The 20,202-nt window shown below is 38.7% G+C and overlaps 1 protein-coding gene across 12 annotated transcripts in view; it reads right to left on the minus strand.

Annotated features, from left to right (window-relative positions):
* Window positions 1–20,202, minus strand: part of LOC121952124 (RNA-binding protein Musashi homolog 2) — a 332,436-nt gene that overhangs the window by 223,610 nt on the left and 88,624 nt on the right. For all 12 annotated transcript variants that reach the window (XM_042498631.1, XM_042498626.1, XM_042498630.1 and 9 more), the window contains one exon: window positions 7,548–7,640. In XM_042498631.1, the coding sequence (XP_042354565.1) occupies window positions 7,548–7,640 (93 nt within the window). The remainder of the gene's footprint in view (window positions 1–7,547; window positions 7,641–20,202) is intronic.

Below are 20,202 nucleotides of genomic sequence, written 5' to 3' on the forward strand. Positions count from 1 at the left end.
GACCTACAGAAAGGTGTCAATCTCCCCTGATCCACGGCTCTCTTTGTGAGCCGCCCATACCGCACGGCGTCTGGTTGTTGGAGGAGGCTGACTGATGGGTATTTCTACGGATCAGCAATAGTCAAAAATCTATCTAATCTTCTGTTAAAGGTCTGATCCTGTGAGTAAAAATTCTGCAGGAAAGACACTTGCATGAACACGCACACGCTCGTTTCTTATATAAAGACGGACATGCACACACAAAAATGATGTGAATAACAGCTCAATTCTTCAGTGGCTATTTAAAAGCTACTCTATTGGAAATGTTGCTGGGCCACTGGGCAAATAAAGGTCAAGGGGGATATGAAATAGTTTGTCTAACTGGCCCTGCAACCCTCCCCTCCCACCCCCCGCGTGCCCCTGCAGCGCCGCAGCCATATCCACATTCATAGCCAATTCATTTATATTGCTCTGCCCTTCTCACTGCTAGTCTCAGTCACTAACTACAAGTGACTGCAATGAGATTGAAGCCTCTGGCTAAATCTCCACTGCAAGGCACATGCTCCATCATTGCTGCTCTGATCACTCCTTATAATCACTGGAACCAGACTATATCCTCAACTGATTGGCTGAGTCGCAGTAGAGAGGAAACAATCACAGAATGTCAGCGGATGATGGACACCCAAACGGTGGAGTGGTAGTGGTCACTGCGAGCCGCCATGTAAATGGCATGCAAATGTGCACCTGCACGAGCCGAGGGAGTGGAATGAGGGACTGTGGCCTTTTGATTAGGTTCTTTTCGCTCTTATAGAGTGTATTTTCTCTGCATTAATCATCCTTGTTTGCTATTTTAGCCGACGCGCATGACGCAGTTGTATCTGAGGTTCGCCTTCCTCACTTCAGTACATGTGACGTGCACCTTTATAGTTTCCAGTTTAAGCCCTGTGTATGAGCCATCACTGTGAGAGCTAAATAGCATTGTCATCCGAGGTAAAATATAATCTGCAATCAAACAGACAGCGCAAGATCCTCGTTATCAATGTCGCAGCAATGATTACTGGTGATTTGTAATGTCTGCACAGTGATTCAGATGCATTCTGTAACAGCTGATATTAAAAGCAGCCCAAGTGTCTGGTGAGTCAATGTGTGTTAGGGGTGTTTTCATTTATTTTGTAACACTGGAGGATATTTGGATCGTAAATAAACCTGGGATGATATTTATGTATTTAATCGGGTGGTAAGTAAACTGGGGATGGTTGTTTGTACACTAGTTGCAAATAAATTTTGGAATTTGTTGAAAGTATGAGATAAAAGAAAAAAAGTGAGAAAGGGGTGGGGATATGAAAGCTTTACTTCTACCTACTCCTTTTCAGACACTGTGCTTTTGTTTTGCTTGTTTGTTTAAAATATGTTTTAATTTTTGGTTCGAAATAAAGTCATTCATTTAAAATTGTATTGATAAAAGGATTTCCTTTTTATTTATTTTTTTTTTCAACAGGGAATACTTGTAAAGCCAGTGTTGTTACGGGGCGTGAGCACTTGTGCAGGTATGCAAAATGAATTCATGCAGTCTTTACAGACGGTCACACAGTTATTTTTCTGCCATTTTCAAAATCTAAGGGCACGCAAAATGTCAGCCGTGGTATTCGATTACCACAGCCCCAGAACGTATTTCATGCACTAACCAAGGGATCTTTTTTCTGATGCTTTTATAATTTCCTCTCATCTGCTTCATCTCAGTGACAGTATGGGAGAGGTATGCAGACGCTGGCTCAGCCAGGGGTGAAACATGACTGTATCCTGACTGTGATCTCTGTCTGTCAGCTCACTGATGTCGATATCTTTCCAGTGTCCTCCAACATGTGTCATCTCTTTATTTATTTATTTTTTCTATTTAAGGCCATTGTCTCATCTCGGGACTCCAGGCTCAGTTTTGTCTCGTCTAAGTGGTGACCTTTCAGTGTCTACCTTTATCCCTCCTGAGCCCGGTGGCAGTGAACTGGTTAAGCTCCTCCTTCCATTCAGCTCCTCCTCCAGAAACTGGCTCTAGACCAGTGGAGCATGAGAACCAGGACAGCCTGGACATAAAGAGACGATTGTGGCGGCGCAGTGACATGGAAGCAAGTAGCTCTGATTCAACGAAAAGTCAGCTTCAGGCTCGCACAGCAAAGCCCAGCCAGTGGACGAGGAGCGGAGTCAGTGAGCAGGGCTTGTTCCAGCTTAGCCCATTGAGTGCACTATGAGGTGCACCCAAAAGCTGATTACAATAAACCAATGAGGAAGCATTAGCCACCCCGGCTAATTATGCCTTTAACTGTCTGTTCATGCTTGGGCAGGGCTCTGCTGGTACGTCACGTCCAAATTTATAAGGTGTCAACACACCAACTCCCATCTTTAATCAAGTGCTTGCCTCAGCGGAATATTCTGGAGTGGTAGGTGTTTTGGTAACAGGTGTTTGAGTTACTGGAAAATTAGAGGGCAGCATATGAAAAAAAAGAATCCTTAAGAGATCAACATAATATGCAACGCAATTAATATTTCCACAAAATACCAGGCCTTCTGGAAATAAATAAAATAAGTCATTTTAGCTTATAATAAAAAATGTATTAAAAGAGTCTAAAAACCTAAAGAATATGTAACTTTTCTCATATAATATTAATCTTTTTTTTCCAGGTTGTGAACTGACATCATCCCAAATGTTTTAAACAATATTCAAACACAGAAAAATCTGTAATTTTTTAATTAAGGAAACGGTCCATTTTACTTGATCACTTATAATGTGATATGTTTTAACCGGTCAAGTTTTTTAGTCATCAGACATCTAGATCTTAAATCATAAATTCATAAATTCATCAAAGAAACAACCTGCGGCAGCTTGGCTCCAGCCGCTGCCGTGTTAAACAGCATTGGAAAAACACTGATTTTTCAGTGAAACTGCTTTATTGAGTGTTGATACTGATTTAAATCAATCTGCGGATAACTTGGCTCCTGGTAAAAACCTCCCCAACGTCTGGATTTTAAGTTACTAGAGGAAAAAAAAGTGATCAAACATTAGCAGAAGCCAGGCTAGCAAACCCTCTGTGACGGGCCAAACAGCATTGGAGAAACACAGTTTTTTAATGTGAAACTGCTTTAAATGGTCTTGTTATTGGCTTAAATAACCTGGTTTGTTTGCTTTGGAGAGAACAAGACCTCTGCTGAAAATTCCGCTTCCAATGAAAACACCCTGAAGGATGACCACTGAAGGAAAACTAACCAAGAGAAACTGACTGAAATGACAGCATTGTTCATTCATTATTTGTTTATTATTCATAGACCCCTAGCAACAGAAAATGTACATACTGTACATTCAACTAGGTTTTGCAAGTGTGTACATCCTCAGACTACTACTAAAGTAATACTTTGCACGAAACTGAATCTCTACAAGCACATCTGCTGTTTTTTTTAGTTGCTCCTGACCTTTGACCTTACAGCATGCATAGTCTCGAAAGGAAGAAAAAAAAATATATCATGCAAAATGACATAATAAAAAATTCTGTGCTGTCATCTCTGTTATTAGATATTTTGGGGGTGTTTCTGTCTGTTATGCAAACCACAGAAAAAAAGGCGAAGACAGGGAGGTAAATGTATCCAAAAAAAAAACTTGATAGATCCTTGATAGAAAGGATCCAGGAAATGTTATAAAAGTACCATATAAAAATGGTGGCAAAACAGGCCTACATGCGAGGAGAAACCCAAAAATGGAATCTCTGCGGGCTAACATTGTCTTTCCTTGCAATTTATAAGTTTGCACAATAGCACATAATAGCACACACAGCACACTGATTCATTTGACTTTATTGCACGACAGAAATAGCAGCAGCCTCCAGTTAAGAGTCCTTGAATATAAAGGGAGGCCAGGCTGTGCTGATAAGATTGTCTCATTTGGCTTGCAGGGCTAAGGTGCAGTGTGCTGCGTGTGAAAAAAAAAAAAAAAGAGGGAAGGCAGGATGTGGCTACTATTAGGCAGGTAATGGGATCCATCTGAGATGCATTAGAATCAGTCAAACAGAACCACACTTCAGTTCCGTTCAAATGACTGTCACAATCACTTCAAATGCACACCTTCAGCTTGTACTGTAGGCGACCAGAAAAAAAAGAGAGGCTGTGGCTGTGGAGGAGCTCTTCTGAAGTCGTGCCAAGCTCGGGCATGTGCTCTTTCCTAATGGTGACGGCTGGGAGAGTGGCAGTGAGACTGATGTGCATGAGAGCTGTCAGCCTCTCCCCATAACAAATGCCACCTCTCCTCCTGACAGAATGGAGACAGAAGAGGGAGGGACCGAGGCGGGGAGGAGAGGGGAGGTGTGGAGGTTACAGACAGAACCTGTGACCCAATTGTGGCCACACCAGCTGTTTCCCCTCCACTGCCTCCCAACCGCCGCCATCTCTGTGGACCACATCCTGCTAATTGGCCTATACTGCCTCGCACACACATACAAACACATCGCTTGCAAAAAAAAAAAAAAAATCACTGAAATGGCTTGTTCCCAGTGAGGAAGAACATTTTGCCGCTGCCTTAAGCTGTAGTTGCGTGATGATTGATAAGTCACAACATACTTTCCGGGAAATATAAATGACTGGCTGCCCCGCAACCACGACGGCTAATGCCCCCCTTGACATGCGCATAAGGCAGACAGACGGACAGAAAGTGATGACTGACTGACAGACTGCCACCAAGATTCTATGGAGGGGAAACTGAATTAATTGGTTTTCCCTTCTGTGGATAAGTCCTCAGAGTGGTGTGTATGTGGCGATAATGGTAGGTTGCAGTGACAGGCAGGTTATTTAATAAATCCCGGGATGTGTAAGGCAGAAAGGAAGGACACACACAAAACAGAGCCAGAAAGATACTTCTTTTTTTTTGCTCTGTATCTTGTCTGCCATAGCGCACAATATCTACTCTGATTTTCCCCTTTTTTTCCCGCTGAAGACACTCAAACCTGCTCGCACACACACGCACGCACGCCCCTAAGCATGCACCCACATAAATACACTTAATCGCTGACACACTCAGCCACTGCAGACACATCCAAGCATGCACAAGTAGGCTATAAAAGCACACACAGAAACATGCACAAGATCTTGCTCAATCAGTCTGATTTGTTTGTTTCCTCCTAAGCATTTGACGATTCCTCAAGGAGGAAAAAAACTTTGTATAATCAAGTCAATTATGTCATTCAATCAAGTCGAAAATCATTTCGAGCCCTTTCTCAGATCCATTGATTGCGAAGTCGTGCTGAATATTTGCTCGCTGCGTTCTATTGTGCAAATAAGCCATCTTTATTTGGAACGGCGAGACCGGGCCATGGTGAGGTCTTTAATGCCACTTGCACAGATAAAAGAGCAAAACAAAGTCCTTCACCTTGCTCGCTTTCAGTCACGAAAATAACATGGGGCTTCACAGGGGCGGGAGCTGGTTGCACACTGTCTCCGCACAAAAAAATAACAGTTTCTATTAATTTACAACAGCTCTTTTGTCTCCTTCAGGACGTGGTACATTATGTGCCCATGAAAAATCCATCCTCGGTGAAATTGTTTAAACTCAAGGTCAAGTGCTGATGTTACAGGGACTGTATGAGCTGAAGGTGACCTTGACTGATGTGGAATATGACATGAGGGAAATGGATCTGCGCTCAGTGTGGGGACATTATCTGTGAAATGCTACCACTGTATCAAACCGTGTTTGTGTGCGCACATGTGCACACACCCGAGAGTGAGCTTGTGTGAGTATGACAGCGTGTGCATGTATGCCTCACTCTGCTGGGGGTATTGGTCATGAGAACAGCATGCAGAAACTGCTGCAGCAGACAGGAACAAACAGCTGAATATGAGCCTCTGCTGACTGAAATGGGTGTGTGTGTTTTGTTTTTTTTTCTTTCATAACATACTGCAATAATGTCACCACAATATCAAAACCTTAGCTTTGATTCCTTTATATTCACAGTGATATTTGTTTTACAGTGTTATACTACACACTCGGATTTTGCTCTCTTTTTGGGGGGGTTTGGTCATGGCAGCTGGTTGTCATTGCTTGTTTGCTCTGTGAGCAAAATGCATGTTGTTGACCAGGCATGGTGGGCTGTGTGAAGCTATTGCCATATCTTCAGTTGTTTGCTTGTCACAACAGAGATTTATCTGTCAGGAATGGAGCCAAACTGGTGCCGCTGGCTTCTTTTAAGGCTCCTGATTGCTGTAAAGCGTGAAGTGCTGGCCATGTGGTGACTGTGAGTGTGTTAGTTAACATGGGCATGAATAACACTTTATTAGGCTTATCCCGGGTTACGATCATTATCACAATGTATTGTTTAGATGAGAATTTGGGTTATTCATTTTTCCCATATACACGAAATGTAATAGTAACCCAGTTTCTGATTAATGTGGTCTATACATGCTTGGGCCTGTGATGTTTACAAAAACAAACTGGCAACAGGAGATGAGAGCGACAGATAATATTACACTTATCGTTACATTTGCTACCACTTGACAACTTAACTGTTTCTTCTCTACTCCGATCGCCAGCAGCTGTCTGCTCCAAATGCAGACCAACATCTCTCTTAACCACACACACGCTACATACTTGAGCTGCAATGATTGGTCGTTTAATTCAGTAGTCAACTGAAGAAAAATTAATAGCTAACTCTTTTGAAAGCTGATTGATTCATTGATTTTTCAAGCAAAAACTCAAATATTTGCAGGTTCCAGCTCCTAAAATTTGCCTCCCTGCTGCTGATTTTTTAGTTTGCCCCATTTACTTACATGGAGGGGGGCAGGGTCAAATGATCTATACTGTAGCCAGCCACCAGGGGGCGATCAAGATGTTTTAGCTTCACTTTTAGCTAGCTATCATGCCGTCCATCTACATTTAAAGTCTATGGTAGGACAGGGGAGCAGGGATAGGCACATTTTTCATTAACCAAAGACAAAACTCTATTTCTGCATTGCATTGCAACACTGTTGCTGCTGCCATTGTTTGTGTTTCTGTTACATCAGTTAGCTGAAGCCAGTATATATAGCCGGTTTAAAGTGTATACGTACAATAATACAGGTTTTTTTTTCCGTTTTTTGTTTTTTAGCATTCCGCTTGCATATTTAATTTGGCATTATTGGTATAAGGGCTTATTTGGGTTTCTCAAACATATAAGCAAACATGTTTTTTACATTTTTTTTAAATGTACATGTTGGCTTTTTTAATGATTAGGCCACTACAACAAAGGCTTTTTAATATAATTCCTCATCATTTTTTCATGTTTTTCCATTCCTAGCAAAACACTCCAAAAATCCAATCATAAACAGGTGATTCATGTCCATGTGAACACACCCACTGTTGCAGTGATAGGGGGCACCATACACTGATTAAGAAATTATCAAATTAACATTTTTTGCTCTTAATAATGATATTAATAATATTTCTTGAAATAACTAATATCTAGCTTCCAACAACACAGCATGCAAAGGAATCAAATAGTGCTAAAATTTTGACTCTTGTGACAACACTGTGCAGGGTAATAATAAAATAAAAATGTCCTTACCTTCCCAAACTGTTCAAAATACTGCTTCACGTCTTCCACTACTGTATTAGCTGACAAGCCACCCACAAATATTTTCTTTGTTCTTGTGACCATCTGGAAAGGAAAGGGTGAGAGGAGAGGATTAGTGATGAGGCTTCAAATGTGTTGCACAACACCTTTAATGAGGCTTCAGACACACTGAGTGAGCATCACCTGTGCTGGGGAGGATAAAAACCAGTGAGGACACATTGTTGCTAAACAGGAATAAAACGGATTCACACAGTTGAGCTTCAAAAAACACTTTAGTATTATAACAAGGTCATGAATGCCGAAGGTATTGGCAAGAAAGAAAAAAAACACTCTTGGCTAAGGGAAGCAGTTCTGTGATTTCCCTCACAATGACATCTCAAATGGAAGCGCTAATCAAAACAGACTGTCACGGAATTAAAGATTTCATCCCTAAAAGTTTCTGTTTATCTTTGCGAAACTTAAAATAAAACAACAACAACAACAGAAATAATTTATGGACTTTCAAAAAAAAAAAAAAAAAAACAATTAATGAGTGCTGGAAGATGGAATCAGAGTGCATTAAAGCCTCATTTAGTTTCAAACAGCAAGAATATTAAGGATTATTACCCACGGCATCAAAAAAGGGCACGAACATCTGCTGCAGAGAGCACATGCTAAATTTAGGAGGACCATTTCTCAGGGAAATACAGTAGCACGTCAAAGCCAGAGTAAAATCTGCCAGGGACTATTTCTTTTTTCGCACAATTAAAAATTAACCAGAGAACTTCAGAATATGGAAAAACAATCTTATCCTAAAATCTGACCTCAGAAACATCTGCATGGACACTTTATCCTGGTCTCAGTGAGGACACTGACTTAACATGGTTTCTGTGATTTGTCTATTTTTTTCTTTACATTCAATGTATTTTATGGATATATATATATAAATTTATATGTTTTCTGATTTCGTGCTCTCTTTGTTTTGTCATTATGGTTTGTTGTTATGATATATTTCTGTTTTAACAGTCATTTCATCATCTGGGTCACGTTATGGCCGCCTATTGGTTCCCCCGCTATATTGGTGTGGCCATACCTGTATTACAAATGTTTTTAAAGCACTGATGAAGACCGGTAGTGGTTGAAACACGTCGCCTTTTTCACATTTTTCACATTTTTGGAGTGCCTGGATTTTCTTCCTGTTTACCCGGCCACTTTATATTTAATTAATAAACTAGAGGGCTTACTGCCTGCTAACCTGAACCCTAGAAATGTTATTGTCCATTTTGGTAAATGCATAGTCTTGTTTGGACTCTCATGCTTTAAAGTATAGTCCGGAGTGCACACCAAGTTGTTGCTTTTTTAAATTGTTTATAGCATATAATTTGTGTGTAAATAAGTTTCCTTTTGTTGCATGGACTTATTTTTTGTATTATTTTCTTTATTTATATTCTTTTTTTGTGTCTTTGCACTTTGTCGGCCCCGTCTTGAAAATAGACCAGGATTTGTATTTTGAGAGCAGCACTGGAAAACCTTTTCATTCCCCTAACCTGACCCTAACACCCTGGCCCTAAATATGCCCCCATGAAATCTGATCTGAGACAAATCAAACAATTCTAATATCTGTGCCATTTACAGGTACTGTATTCTTTTTTCTAAGGTGACAGAAACAAATGTAAATGACTGTAACACTGAGGCTCAAGCACTTTGCGTCTCCATGGTACCCATGTTGTTATTATTATGGTTATAGCTTTGGCCTGATCTGACACTGCAGTAAGAGGACACTGTGGGGAGGAGGACTTTCCCCTCAGCCTCTTTCAGCCGACCTCTGGTAATAGATATACAAAGGTGATGGCAAATGATTTAGCACGTTTGATGTGGACATAATGTTTCTTAGCTTGAGGCAATATCGCTCGTGTCTGATCCACTACCACTTACAACAATGTGGGGGACCAAATGGCTGAAGATCTCAATTAGTGCAGTAGTAGTCTATATACGGGGTTCCCACACATACTCATGGACAGAATTCAAAAGTTTTCCATGACTTTTCAAGAATCGATAATAAAACATCTATTTTCTTGCCTGAAATTTTTCCAACATATCAGAATCAAACTCCATTCAAGCAAACTTTACCTACGCTGGCATACATGAAGGAAGAGACAAAAATAAAGAAACATATGTGATGCATACGTGCAAGCAAAATGTTACAAATCAGCACTTATTAGAGTTACATAGTCAGCTACAGAAAATAATTTTGCTGCTATGTTACATTACATGGAAGGTAATCCATGAAAGACTACTGTGACAATTTCATTACACACAACAAAATTCCATGACTTTTCCAGGCCTGAACAGTGTGACTGTGAAATTCCAGGACTTTTTCAGGTTTTCCATGACCGTGGGAACACTGTATATAGGTCTGATTTGGCCTATGACAGGGGCAGGCAACCTGCAATTTCAGCACTGCATGTGACTCAAGTTGCTTACCTTGGCTTTGACAAAAAAACGAAATAAAAATGAATAGGAATACGTTTTTACCGTTTTTGTTTTCATTTATCATTGTTGTAGACACCAGGTATAAAACGCTTTACTATTTTGTCATTTAAATGTGCATCATGCATCTACAGCCTGGCTCCTTTTTCTCTAAATTCAGCCAACCTCAATAGGAGTGGCTAGTCTTGAGTTTCCCTTGATAAGCTTGTTGTGGATTCCAAATCCACAAGTCCAGAAAAGGTCTTTGAAGGAATATATCCCTTTGAAACCTGGAGCAACATCACTTCTCTTGTGCTGCTTTCAGACCCCTTTCACAGATTTTTAAACCTTTGAGCCCTGAGTCCAGTGATTTCTTTTAAAAAAAAAGGAGTAAAGAGGCAATGAGCAACCTGGCAAAAAATGTTCCACAAATAGAAAAGAAATAAGCAGATTTAGAAAATGATCTTTATTTATTTTTTTAAATTGTATTTAACTTTCTTAATCTTTTTTTTTTTTTTGTTAGTTTGTTTTTACTAATTTTCAGGTAATTTTCTTGTACTTTTTGCTAATTTCTTGCTATTTTGTTTTTGTCATTTCTTATTTCCTTGTTCATTGCCTTCTTCCCAAGTTTTCGAATGGTTTCAAGTGGTTAATAGTGCAATTTTCCTTTACTGCAATGCTTAAAAGTTAAAGTACCAAATAATCATAAAAAAGTACTGAAGAGTGGCCATTTTTTAGTAAAACATATTAATGACGACCTATTTAGACCTATTAGTAATAGTGATGAATAGTGATTAGACCTTCATTGTAGGGTCACATATGATTTGGGGCTCCAGACAGATTTTTAGGTTTTTATCTTATTCTATTTATTTAATTTTCTGGCCAAAAGTGTGTCCTTCAATAGTAAAAGCTGCTGACCCCTGAACTTAGAAGAAAGATCACAGTAGGTTATTGTGACTTATGAATAATCCTCACCTTCCTCTTAGTACCAAATCTATGCTACAGATTTAGAATTACTAATATAAGATGGCATACAATGATTTTTGATGCACTGCTCTATAATCTCACTGGTGAACAAAGAAAAGAGAAGCAGAAAAGGCAGCAGAGAAAAGTCACGGCTCTGATCTCCCAGAATCAAACCAAAACAAATGGCCGGGGCAGGATAAACACACTCCAGAGATGCACAGCATACTATCAAGAAAGGTTGAAAGAGTCTGCCTTGATCAAAATGCTGACCAAAACACTTTCGATCTATGAAAGAGGCTTAACACCGAGAAAAAAAAGAAGAAGCAACATTCAGCTCGAGCAGAAGTAACCATCTGTCAAGAGCTTTCCAGGTGCACACAGTCTCACAGGCACACAGCCTGCACATATGCACACAGCCTCCCACACATAGGCCCTCTCCTATTACAGCTTTTTTTTGCCTCTGATTTTTCATGTTTTTCTTATTTTATTTTGTTGTTTTGCTACAAAAGTCAATGAAACTAACTTTTGTAAAAAAGAAAAAAGAAAAGAAAAAAATTATAACATGTAAGTGGTCTCTATTTATAACTCCAATTTAAAAGTGAATAAGAGAAACGAGCTCTGCAACACAACATGTACTTCAGGGCTAGAGGTGCTCGCAACTGCAATATAAACACTTATTAAAAGAAAGTTACCACAACAGTTTGTTTTAGAGATCATACACTCAACCCATAAAAACACAAGTATGGATCTTTTATTACACTGATAAGAGCAACGTACTTCGCTCAGCACTGAAAATGTGCAGTGGGCCAAAGGCCTAAATATGCATATGCAGGTTGTGTAGTAATTAGCATACAGGCGTGAAAAACAGATTTAACCATCTCAGACAAACAATATTAGTACAAATGTCACTGCAAACAACATATCAAAATACAGCTGAGCAATAAACAGTGTAGATCTTGCACTATATGACACAGTACCTCTAAATAAATTATCAGAAAGCCAGCACCATCCCTACAACATAATCATATTACCATGGTAACGATACCTTTTTTAACACTCTATGCACATTAACATGCTAATGTATTTATTTTCAGTTGCTAATAAGGTAGGGATTCTGCTATATGTTAAATGTTTGCAAATTAAACATGCTAACATGCATTTAAGCATTCAGCAAAGGCCATAGCAATGGAGTTCACATTAGAGTAACAAATCTGCAGGGAGGTCTCGGGGTCCCCGAGATGATAATGTCGATGTTTAGTTGACAAAACAATATTATTGCAATTTTAAAGGTTTTGAGCTACGCTGGGTATTTTGATAACATATTTTGCAAATTCTTACAATTTTTTCAAATGAAAATTATGTCCAAACGAAAAACCTTGTCATCTGTTTTATCTAATACGATTAAGTTTTCAGTCTGTTCAACTCACTTCAATCATTTTGTTGGGGCAAAGAAAATCTAGCGGACTGGAAAAGCTACTGATGTAATTTATTATAGTAGGCTAACAAAAGTGTAATTTGATTTCCAATATTAATAATTTATATAATAAAAACATTTGGTATGTGGCTTCCATGTATTGATACAAATTGTCATGCAAAATATCGCAATACTACGCTGTTGCATTTTTTCCCACACTTTAACACTCATATTGCAGTCTAGGTTTCCATTTTTGAATGCATTTGAAAGTAATGAAATTGAGAGACAGTGCAGTGTTTGACACTGAATATACCTATTCTAAGCAGTCGCCCAAAGGCTTCTGCTAGTGTATGGCAACACAACGTGGACACACTATATGCAGTACTGCAGTATAATGTACTACTAGAACCCAGGGTTTCCACACATCTGCTGGCACAAAAATAGATTTTCAAGTTTTGAAGCTGTATAGTTCAATAGGAGCGCTAGTGAAATACAGTTTTCAGTTATATTTAGTGCCACACTGTCGGAGCGCAGAGCATACGCAGGGCAGAGATGGAGCAGAAGAATGTGAGGAACATTGAGGGTGAAAATTAGCTGTTCATTCTCGTGGGTCTAAAAAGTTTGCATTCACTTGCTGCATCTGCTCCTCTTCCATCAATCTGATCTGATCAGCCAAACAGATTGACAGATCAATTATTAATCCTGCGAGCCACAAACTGCTGCTGAGGATTTAACGAATTCATGGAGAGTTTAATGTTTTCCTTTTGGCCCTACTGGTGGCACAGATCTAACAATAACTAAGTTGTCTCCATTTTTTATTCATCCAACAATTTTATTTCCTGCTGTGGAATAAGCATTACAGGCTCTCAGTGAAGCTTATGGAAGATTATGTTGCTTTTTTCCCCTTCTTCACATCATTTGACAGATACTGGTGGACCTGCAAAATATCAACTGACCGGTTTAGGGTTATACACTGGCCACAACCCAGCAGCTGCATCATCCTCCTCCCCCACCCCCCCCCCCCTCCTCCTCTCTTCCCAACATCATGCCTCAGGCCTCAGAGGTTATCAGCCTTGGATGCTGCCGCCGGCAACCCCAAGCCAGACAGCTGCTGATAAACTGGCTGTGCGAGTATTTATCAACATCACTCACTTTTATCATTGCCAATCTAGGTTTAGAAAAAAAAGAAATAAACAAGTCAATGTTCATCTCGGCTTGCCTCTCTACATCAGCTGTTTGCCCTGCTTCCCTTCTGGGGCCACCCAGTCCCCGGTCATTTTTCGGCCTTGTTCCATCAGGCTACAACCAGTCAAGTTTTCAGCCTCGTCTTTATACTCTGACATGTCTGCCCAGTAGCTGATGGGATTGCTTGAGTCCTGGTACAACACAATTACTTTCTCTATTTTTCTCTCCATGGCGACAGGCCGCTTGGCTTCAGACTGTGTCCCTCTGTGTTATGGCTATACCATTTAGTGCAAATTAATGTCTCTTCTTTATGGATGCTTAAACTATTTTAAGAAACACACAAAGTATCAGCTATCCCCTGACTACTTAAAGAACTGCTGTTATATTCTCATGTAAAAATGCATCAAGTGCAGTAACTAAATAACTACATTGATTGGATGGAATGACTTTGCATTTAATCCGACACAGATCATTTTACATTTTAACGAATGCTTTTCCTTTTTAACCAAATTACACACAACCACCAGGGAACAGAAAACTCCCCTCACCGCATCCACAGCTACATTAGTTCTGATCATCTGGCTGCTGTAGTATTTTAAAAAGTCTTTTTCGACAACATTTCAATTCGAGCTGACAGATTTAAAAAATGGACCACTCTTCAACCCAGTTTTTCCTTTAACCCAATTTCGAAACATTCAGTTATTTTTGCACATCCCTAAGAGACAGCAAGGAGAGTTGTGAGTGTGCATGGTTGAATGCGTGTGCGCTTACACGTGAGTATGTTTCTAATTTCTTGAGTGCACGAGGGCTGTGCGCACGACAATTACTGCCCCAGTGCATTACCATGGTAATAGAAGGCATGCGGCGGATACATACAGAGAGGCAGGCAAAAAATGTAAAAAGCTTCTGGGGCCCTCTTATCGACACCTGTTAGCAGTTACTAACAATGACAGACAGAACATAATGACAAACCGTATACGCGTGACAATAGTGTGACCTTTTCTATGAGGTCATCAAAAAATGCTGCAGGAGCTATCTCATAATGCCTGTCAATTATGCAATAAAGGCCAGCTCTAAACCACTTGGATTTTGAATTTTTCTGACCTCTGCGCAGTCATATTGGCGTCTTGATTTGAATAAAAGCACAATTTAAACTGACAAAATCCATCTTCTTCAAAACTTAAACTCTGCGTTGAGATTAACTTTTGCACTGAAGTTAATCTCAACGCACAGTCGGTTTGTTAGCAAATGGAACATTCAACCCCAAAATAGCCATTTTTCCAACTCTAAATCACTACTACTTAGTCCACATTGCACAGTTGGTCTTGGTACTTTAAGAACGCTTTAGAACGTTAGCTATTTTCAGTCCACATGAAAACAAAACAAGCGATTCAGGTCACGTAAATACTGTCCAGAGAGTGCTTAAAACTGGCTGCTTTGTCCATACACCTCAACAACAATATCCTACTCCTAGCCTGAAGCATACACACACACACACACACACACACACACACACACACACACACACACACGGTGAGACACTCTTAACAGTTGCTGACATCACACCTGAGTAGCCAGGAAGGATGTGAAGGCTAGCGTATAGTGACAACACAAACCTGACACCTAGTAAATCCTCTGAGCTATTTAAATCATTCATATCCATTTCACAGAGTCACAAGTATTTACTTTGCATTAAAGTACTTTATTATTTTCATCAAAGAAAGATTTACTGTTCTGCTTTCACACCCCACAGTGCTTTGTGCTGCAAGAAGGACCTGGGAATGACACAAAAGCTTTACATGTGCCAGAGCAGGACACCACAGTGCAGGCAATTGTACCCAACATGCTGCAGCCTCATTAAGATGTTAAGTTTGAGGTATGTGCAAACTGGTGCGTAAGTCTCATGTTGAATATTCAGATTTTTCCTTGATGAATTTTTAGGCTGCAACAGCAATCTGCCTAATTATTTTGGTATATGGTCTGCAGGGGGGCTCGGTGTTTGTCAGAGGAATTTCAGACACAACTGAGTCAGCCAGATGGATGAAAAAAGTGTTGGTAATTGCAAAGTAGTCTCAAACATTTGACCTTGTAAATTGAAATCTTTAACTTGCCCTGTGACTTTAGAGTCGACTTTTGTAGCCAATCACCAGAAAAAATTTCATTTCTGATCATGGATATGTTACACTTCTGCATTATTCTGCGGTTGATACCTTGAAACTTTATATTTCAACCAAGCTGTGGCTTATGTGTAGTTCGGTTTAGGCACAACAAGGTTTCTTCACCTCTCCTGCACAATTTTTATCATGCTTGTTATTATCTACTTGCTTTTAGTCAATTTTGTGTGCCAATATATAAAACATAAAACATGGTTAGGAAAGAATCATGTATTGGCTTAAAATACATAGTTTGGGGGCACGATTCCTACAGGAAAAGCTCTTTTTGTGCCACTATCCTGGCACAAAAAGCAACATTGTTTCTGTAAAATGCAACTACTTTTTGTGCCTTTTTCATCAAAGGAAATTCAGTAATGTCTCGTGAAAAAGCTTTTACATGCCACTATCCCAGCAGGAAAAGTAACGATATCTAGGTAAAAGCAACTGCTTTTGGTGCCACTATCCCGGCAGGAAAAACTGCAATGTCTCAGTAAAGGAAAAGAAAAAAAAGAAAAAAACAAAAACTTTGGCGAACAATGTCTCGGTAAATTAAAAAAACAAAAACAGAATGCTTTTCGAGCCACCATCCAGGCAGAGTGATGTTTTTGTCAAAACAGCCACTTTTCAAGCTGCTATCCTCGCAGGAAAAGCAGCAATGTTTATGTAAACAAAAAAAAAATTGTGCCTAAATAGTTGCGTGGAACACAGCAATTACTTTCTAAATTTTAACCAGTTTTGTGGTTTGTTGATCGAAACGTGCAAATGTAACTCATATTTGGTTTTGCAGAAATCTACAAAGTCGACATTATCTACTGACATGTCAGCTGTTTATACACGAGATCTAAAACTATTGCACGAAATTGCAGAAAAAAAATTTCCACAAAATTTCTGCAAAACACACTGGCAGTTTGGCTACTGCGTCTTACTCCCACAGCAGCAGAGCAAACTTGAGCCATATCTTTTTTAGCAATGCCAGACTGGTAATTATCAAAGACATTCAAGACTAGTCTGTCTCACTTTGATGACTTTGATCTACTGTGTGTGTGTGTGTGTGTGTGTGTGTGTGTGTGTGTGTGTGTGTATAAACCATTTCCCCTTTTCCTCACTAAGCATAAACAATGCACTTCTTTGCAAATCCTTTAATAGTGTGCTCGTGCTTTAAGCACGCTATAAAAGCGGGGGCTGCTGCGAGTGCTGAGGAAGTTGAAAAAGATAAGCCTGTAGCTAATATTGCAGCATGCAATATTATTATTATTATTATTATTATGTGTGGAAAGTTTTAGGACTTCTACCTGTGGCAGCAAACAAAATTCAAAGAGCTCTCTGTGCTGCACCGACAAAAAGCCATTAGTGTTTTGAACATGCGTGCAGAACAGAGAACGCAAAGACAGAGCGCGAATGTGATTAACTCCCCAAGTGGGATATGAGAGAAGATGAATATAGTGTGACAATATAAAAATTTAAAAAATCTGAGAAAAGCAGGCAGAGTGTAAGAAAAAAAGGTGTAACGTATTTATGCAAAGTTTTACAAATACACACACAGACAAACACACTCCTGCGCTGATGCTTTCAGTGTGTTGTCTCTTTCATTCAGAAAGTCATGGCAATGATAGACAGATGGCAACAGAGACATTTAATGGTTTTACTGGAAAAGTTGTAAGCCGACACCATTCATGCTGAGAAGATGAGAAGGACAAAAATGCTCATCATGACATTACAGATTAATGTCTTTACATTTGTCTATGCTTTTTTTTTTTTCTAACACGAAACTTGCATGTCCTTCTGCTATTCAATTTTGGGAAGTTTATATCACCCAGAACGCATTAAAAATCATCTCTATCAACTCCTGCAAATATTCTAACATTTAGGGAAATATTTATTGAGCGTGTTGTAAATTAACTTCAGAAGAGCAAACTTTTTTTTAATTTAGGTGGGTATTTATTCAGACTGCAGATGTAAACGAGCCCGGCCTCAGTTTTCCTGATCTGCATAAAGTGCCTGTTTTGACGTGCGTTGCACACGTCTGGGAAGCAGTGGAGCGCAAAAATAAAAGGTTTCTGCTGCTAAACTGGTGTGTGTATTCATCCCACAAAAAAAGGAAGCTGTCCGTGAGGAAATATTAGCAAAATATCACCTCCAACAAAAAGATCAGGTGGAATGAGTTATGAAAAAAATCAATTTGTGGTAAAACTTTAAACTCTTAAAAAGGCTTTTCAAAAATGATGTCAACGGCCTGCTTAATAAGCAGCTGTTACTGGCTGCTTCAATCTTGTCGCGCTGGACAGGAGCCAATAAGAGTTAGTAAAAATCATATTCAAGCAGGAGGTCACAGAGGGAAACCGTAAAGGAAAGCTGTGTGAAAAAATAATGCATGTTGCACTGCTGCTCTTGCTGTGTTGCAGCAATAAACTGACTGTAATGCATCTTTTATCCCTTTGAAACCTGGATCAACATCAGTTTTCTTGTGCTGCATTCAGACGCCTTTCACAAGCTATTTGACTCTTTGAAACCTGACCGAATTGGTTTAAAAAAAACATGGGGGGAAAGGCGATGACCATCTCAGATACTGCAAGAAATCAGCAAAAGGCGACAAGAAAATTAAAAATTACTTAAAAAAAAAAATAAATAAATAAATAAAATATATATATATATATATATATATATATATCTTTTGTGATCAAATATACTCTTTTTTCATTTTCTTGTTTTTTTTTTTATTTCAGGTACGATTTTTTGTAACTATTTTACTATTTTTTTGCCAATTTTTGGGCCATGTCATGTTAAGTTGCACATTGCCTTGTTTTTTTTCAATTTGCTCAGGTTTCAAAGGGTTAATTTTCATTTTTCTTACTCCGTCCATCTCTTCCACCTGCTTTCCCAAGACAATATATTTCACTTTTGTGATCAATTTTTATTGCTTTTTAATGGCAATATGCAGGTACATACCACATGCTTTGTAAATCAGAAAATTTCAGATTTTTGTCGCAGCGGTCAGTCTGCAGTGATGAATCAGGCACAGTGGCTATTACCTTTCCCTTCAGACTATATCACTGAACAGAAATTCCTTAAAATGAATATTGCATGAGACCAATTACACAATTTTAAATACAGTCCTTCAGTAAAATACAAGAAATTGAATGTCACTGTTCATGTCCAAAAAGAAAAGGCAGCAAATCCTTAATGCTTAGAGAAAATTAAGGGCCAGTTTATAATGCTGATTAAATACTAAGAATGTAAATCACAAGTTTTATAAAAAGGCAATATTACACTGACTGTTTAGATATCATATTTTCTAATATCAAAAAAAATCTGCCACTTTTGATTTGATTCATTTCCGGTGTCTGGGATCAATATGAGACAATGGCAATAAATATCGTCGCTTTGTTTTTGGTGTCTTATCATTGTCTGCCTGGCACTGGGCTGCTAGCACTGTTTGAAAATAGATTTTCTTAAAGATGATGATATGTTTCAAGTTTTCACTTTACATCAATGACACTGAATCATTGATCAGTGAATAAACATATAGATGTAGCTTTACACCCCTAAAAAAATACTGGAAAACAAAATCATTGCCGAGGCAGTTTGAATATTAAACCGCAGAAGAAGATCATCAAATTTTAAATGCAAAGTTGCAGGAACAGTTTGGACCTCTGGACCTTTGGACAAGTGTGTCCATGTCTAAAAAGGTCAAATAAACTAGTTGGTGGCTTCTCTTGTCTAATGTCAACAACCAGCTCATTTATAACATGTTTTGTATTTTTTTTTATTTTTATGAAATGCCAACTTTTGGACTATCCTTAAATTTGCAGCAATCAATGTTATGATGTCAACAATTGCCAAGTAACTGAAATCAAACATCTTTAAAACTGTAAATTGCAAAAGAAAATTGTTGGAAAAAAAAAAATCTGAACTGCACGACTCAAAATTTTCTTGCGATCATCTTTAAAGATGTTTTTTTGGTAAATATATTTTGACAGGACGCCTTATATAATTACATTGTAAATTACATAACATATTAGTCTTGTCAAAACTATCAATTCATAAATGCATTCGACTCTAAATATTTGAATTTTTGCAGTGGCTTGAATACTCATTTTCCGCCGCATAGATACATCGGTACCAGCTGCATTTTCTCGTTCTCTCTTAGTGTTTACTAGTTATTCTGCTCTTCTCACTAACCATAAAAACAAAAGTCACCTTTGTCATGTTACAGCATTTTTATATTTATATTTTAATAAAAATGTAAATGTTATGACCTCAATGTAATAACTTTTTCCACATGGTTTTGAAAAATAATATCCAATGACAACATTTTTTGAGGTACTGTATTGAAGTTAGAAATTTGTTATATATATATACAGTATATATGTATGTACACACACACACACACATATATAGGCGTTATATAAAAAACATAACTAAGAGCACAGCATCAGTAAAGCCTACACATCTACCTTTCTGCCTTTGTTCTTACCTCCCT

This window comes from Plectropomus leopardus, chromosome 13 (genome assembly GCF_008729295.1).
Source record: "Plectropomus leopardus isolate mb chromosome 13, YSFRI_Pleo_2.0, whole genome shotgun sequence".
In the NCBI taxonomy this organism is placed as follows: domain Eukaryota; kingdom Metazoa; phylum Chordata; class Actinopteri; order Perciformes; family Serranidae; genus Plectropomus; species Plectropomus leopardus.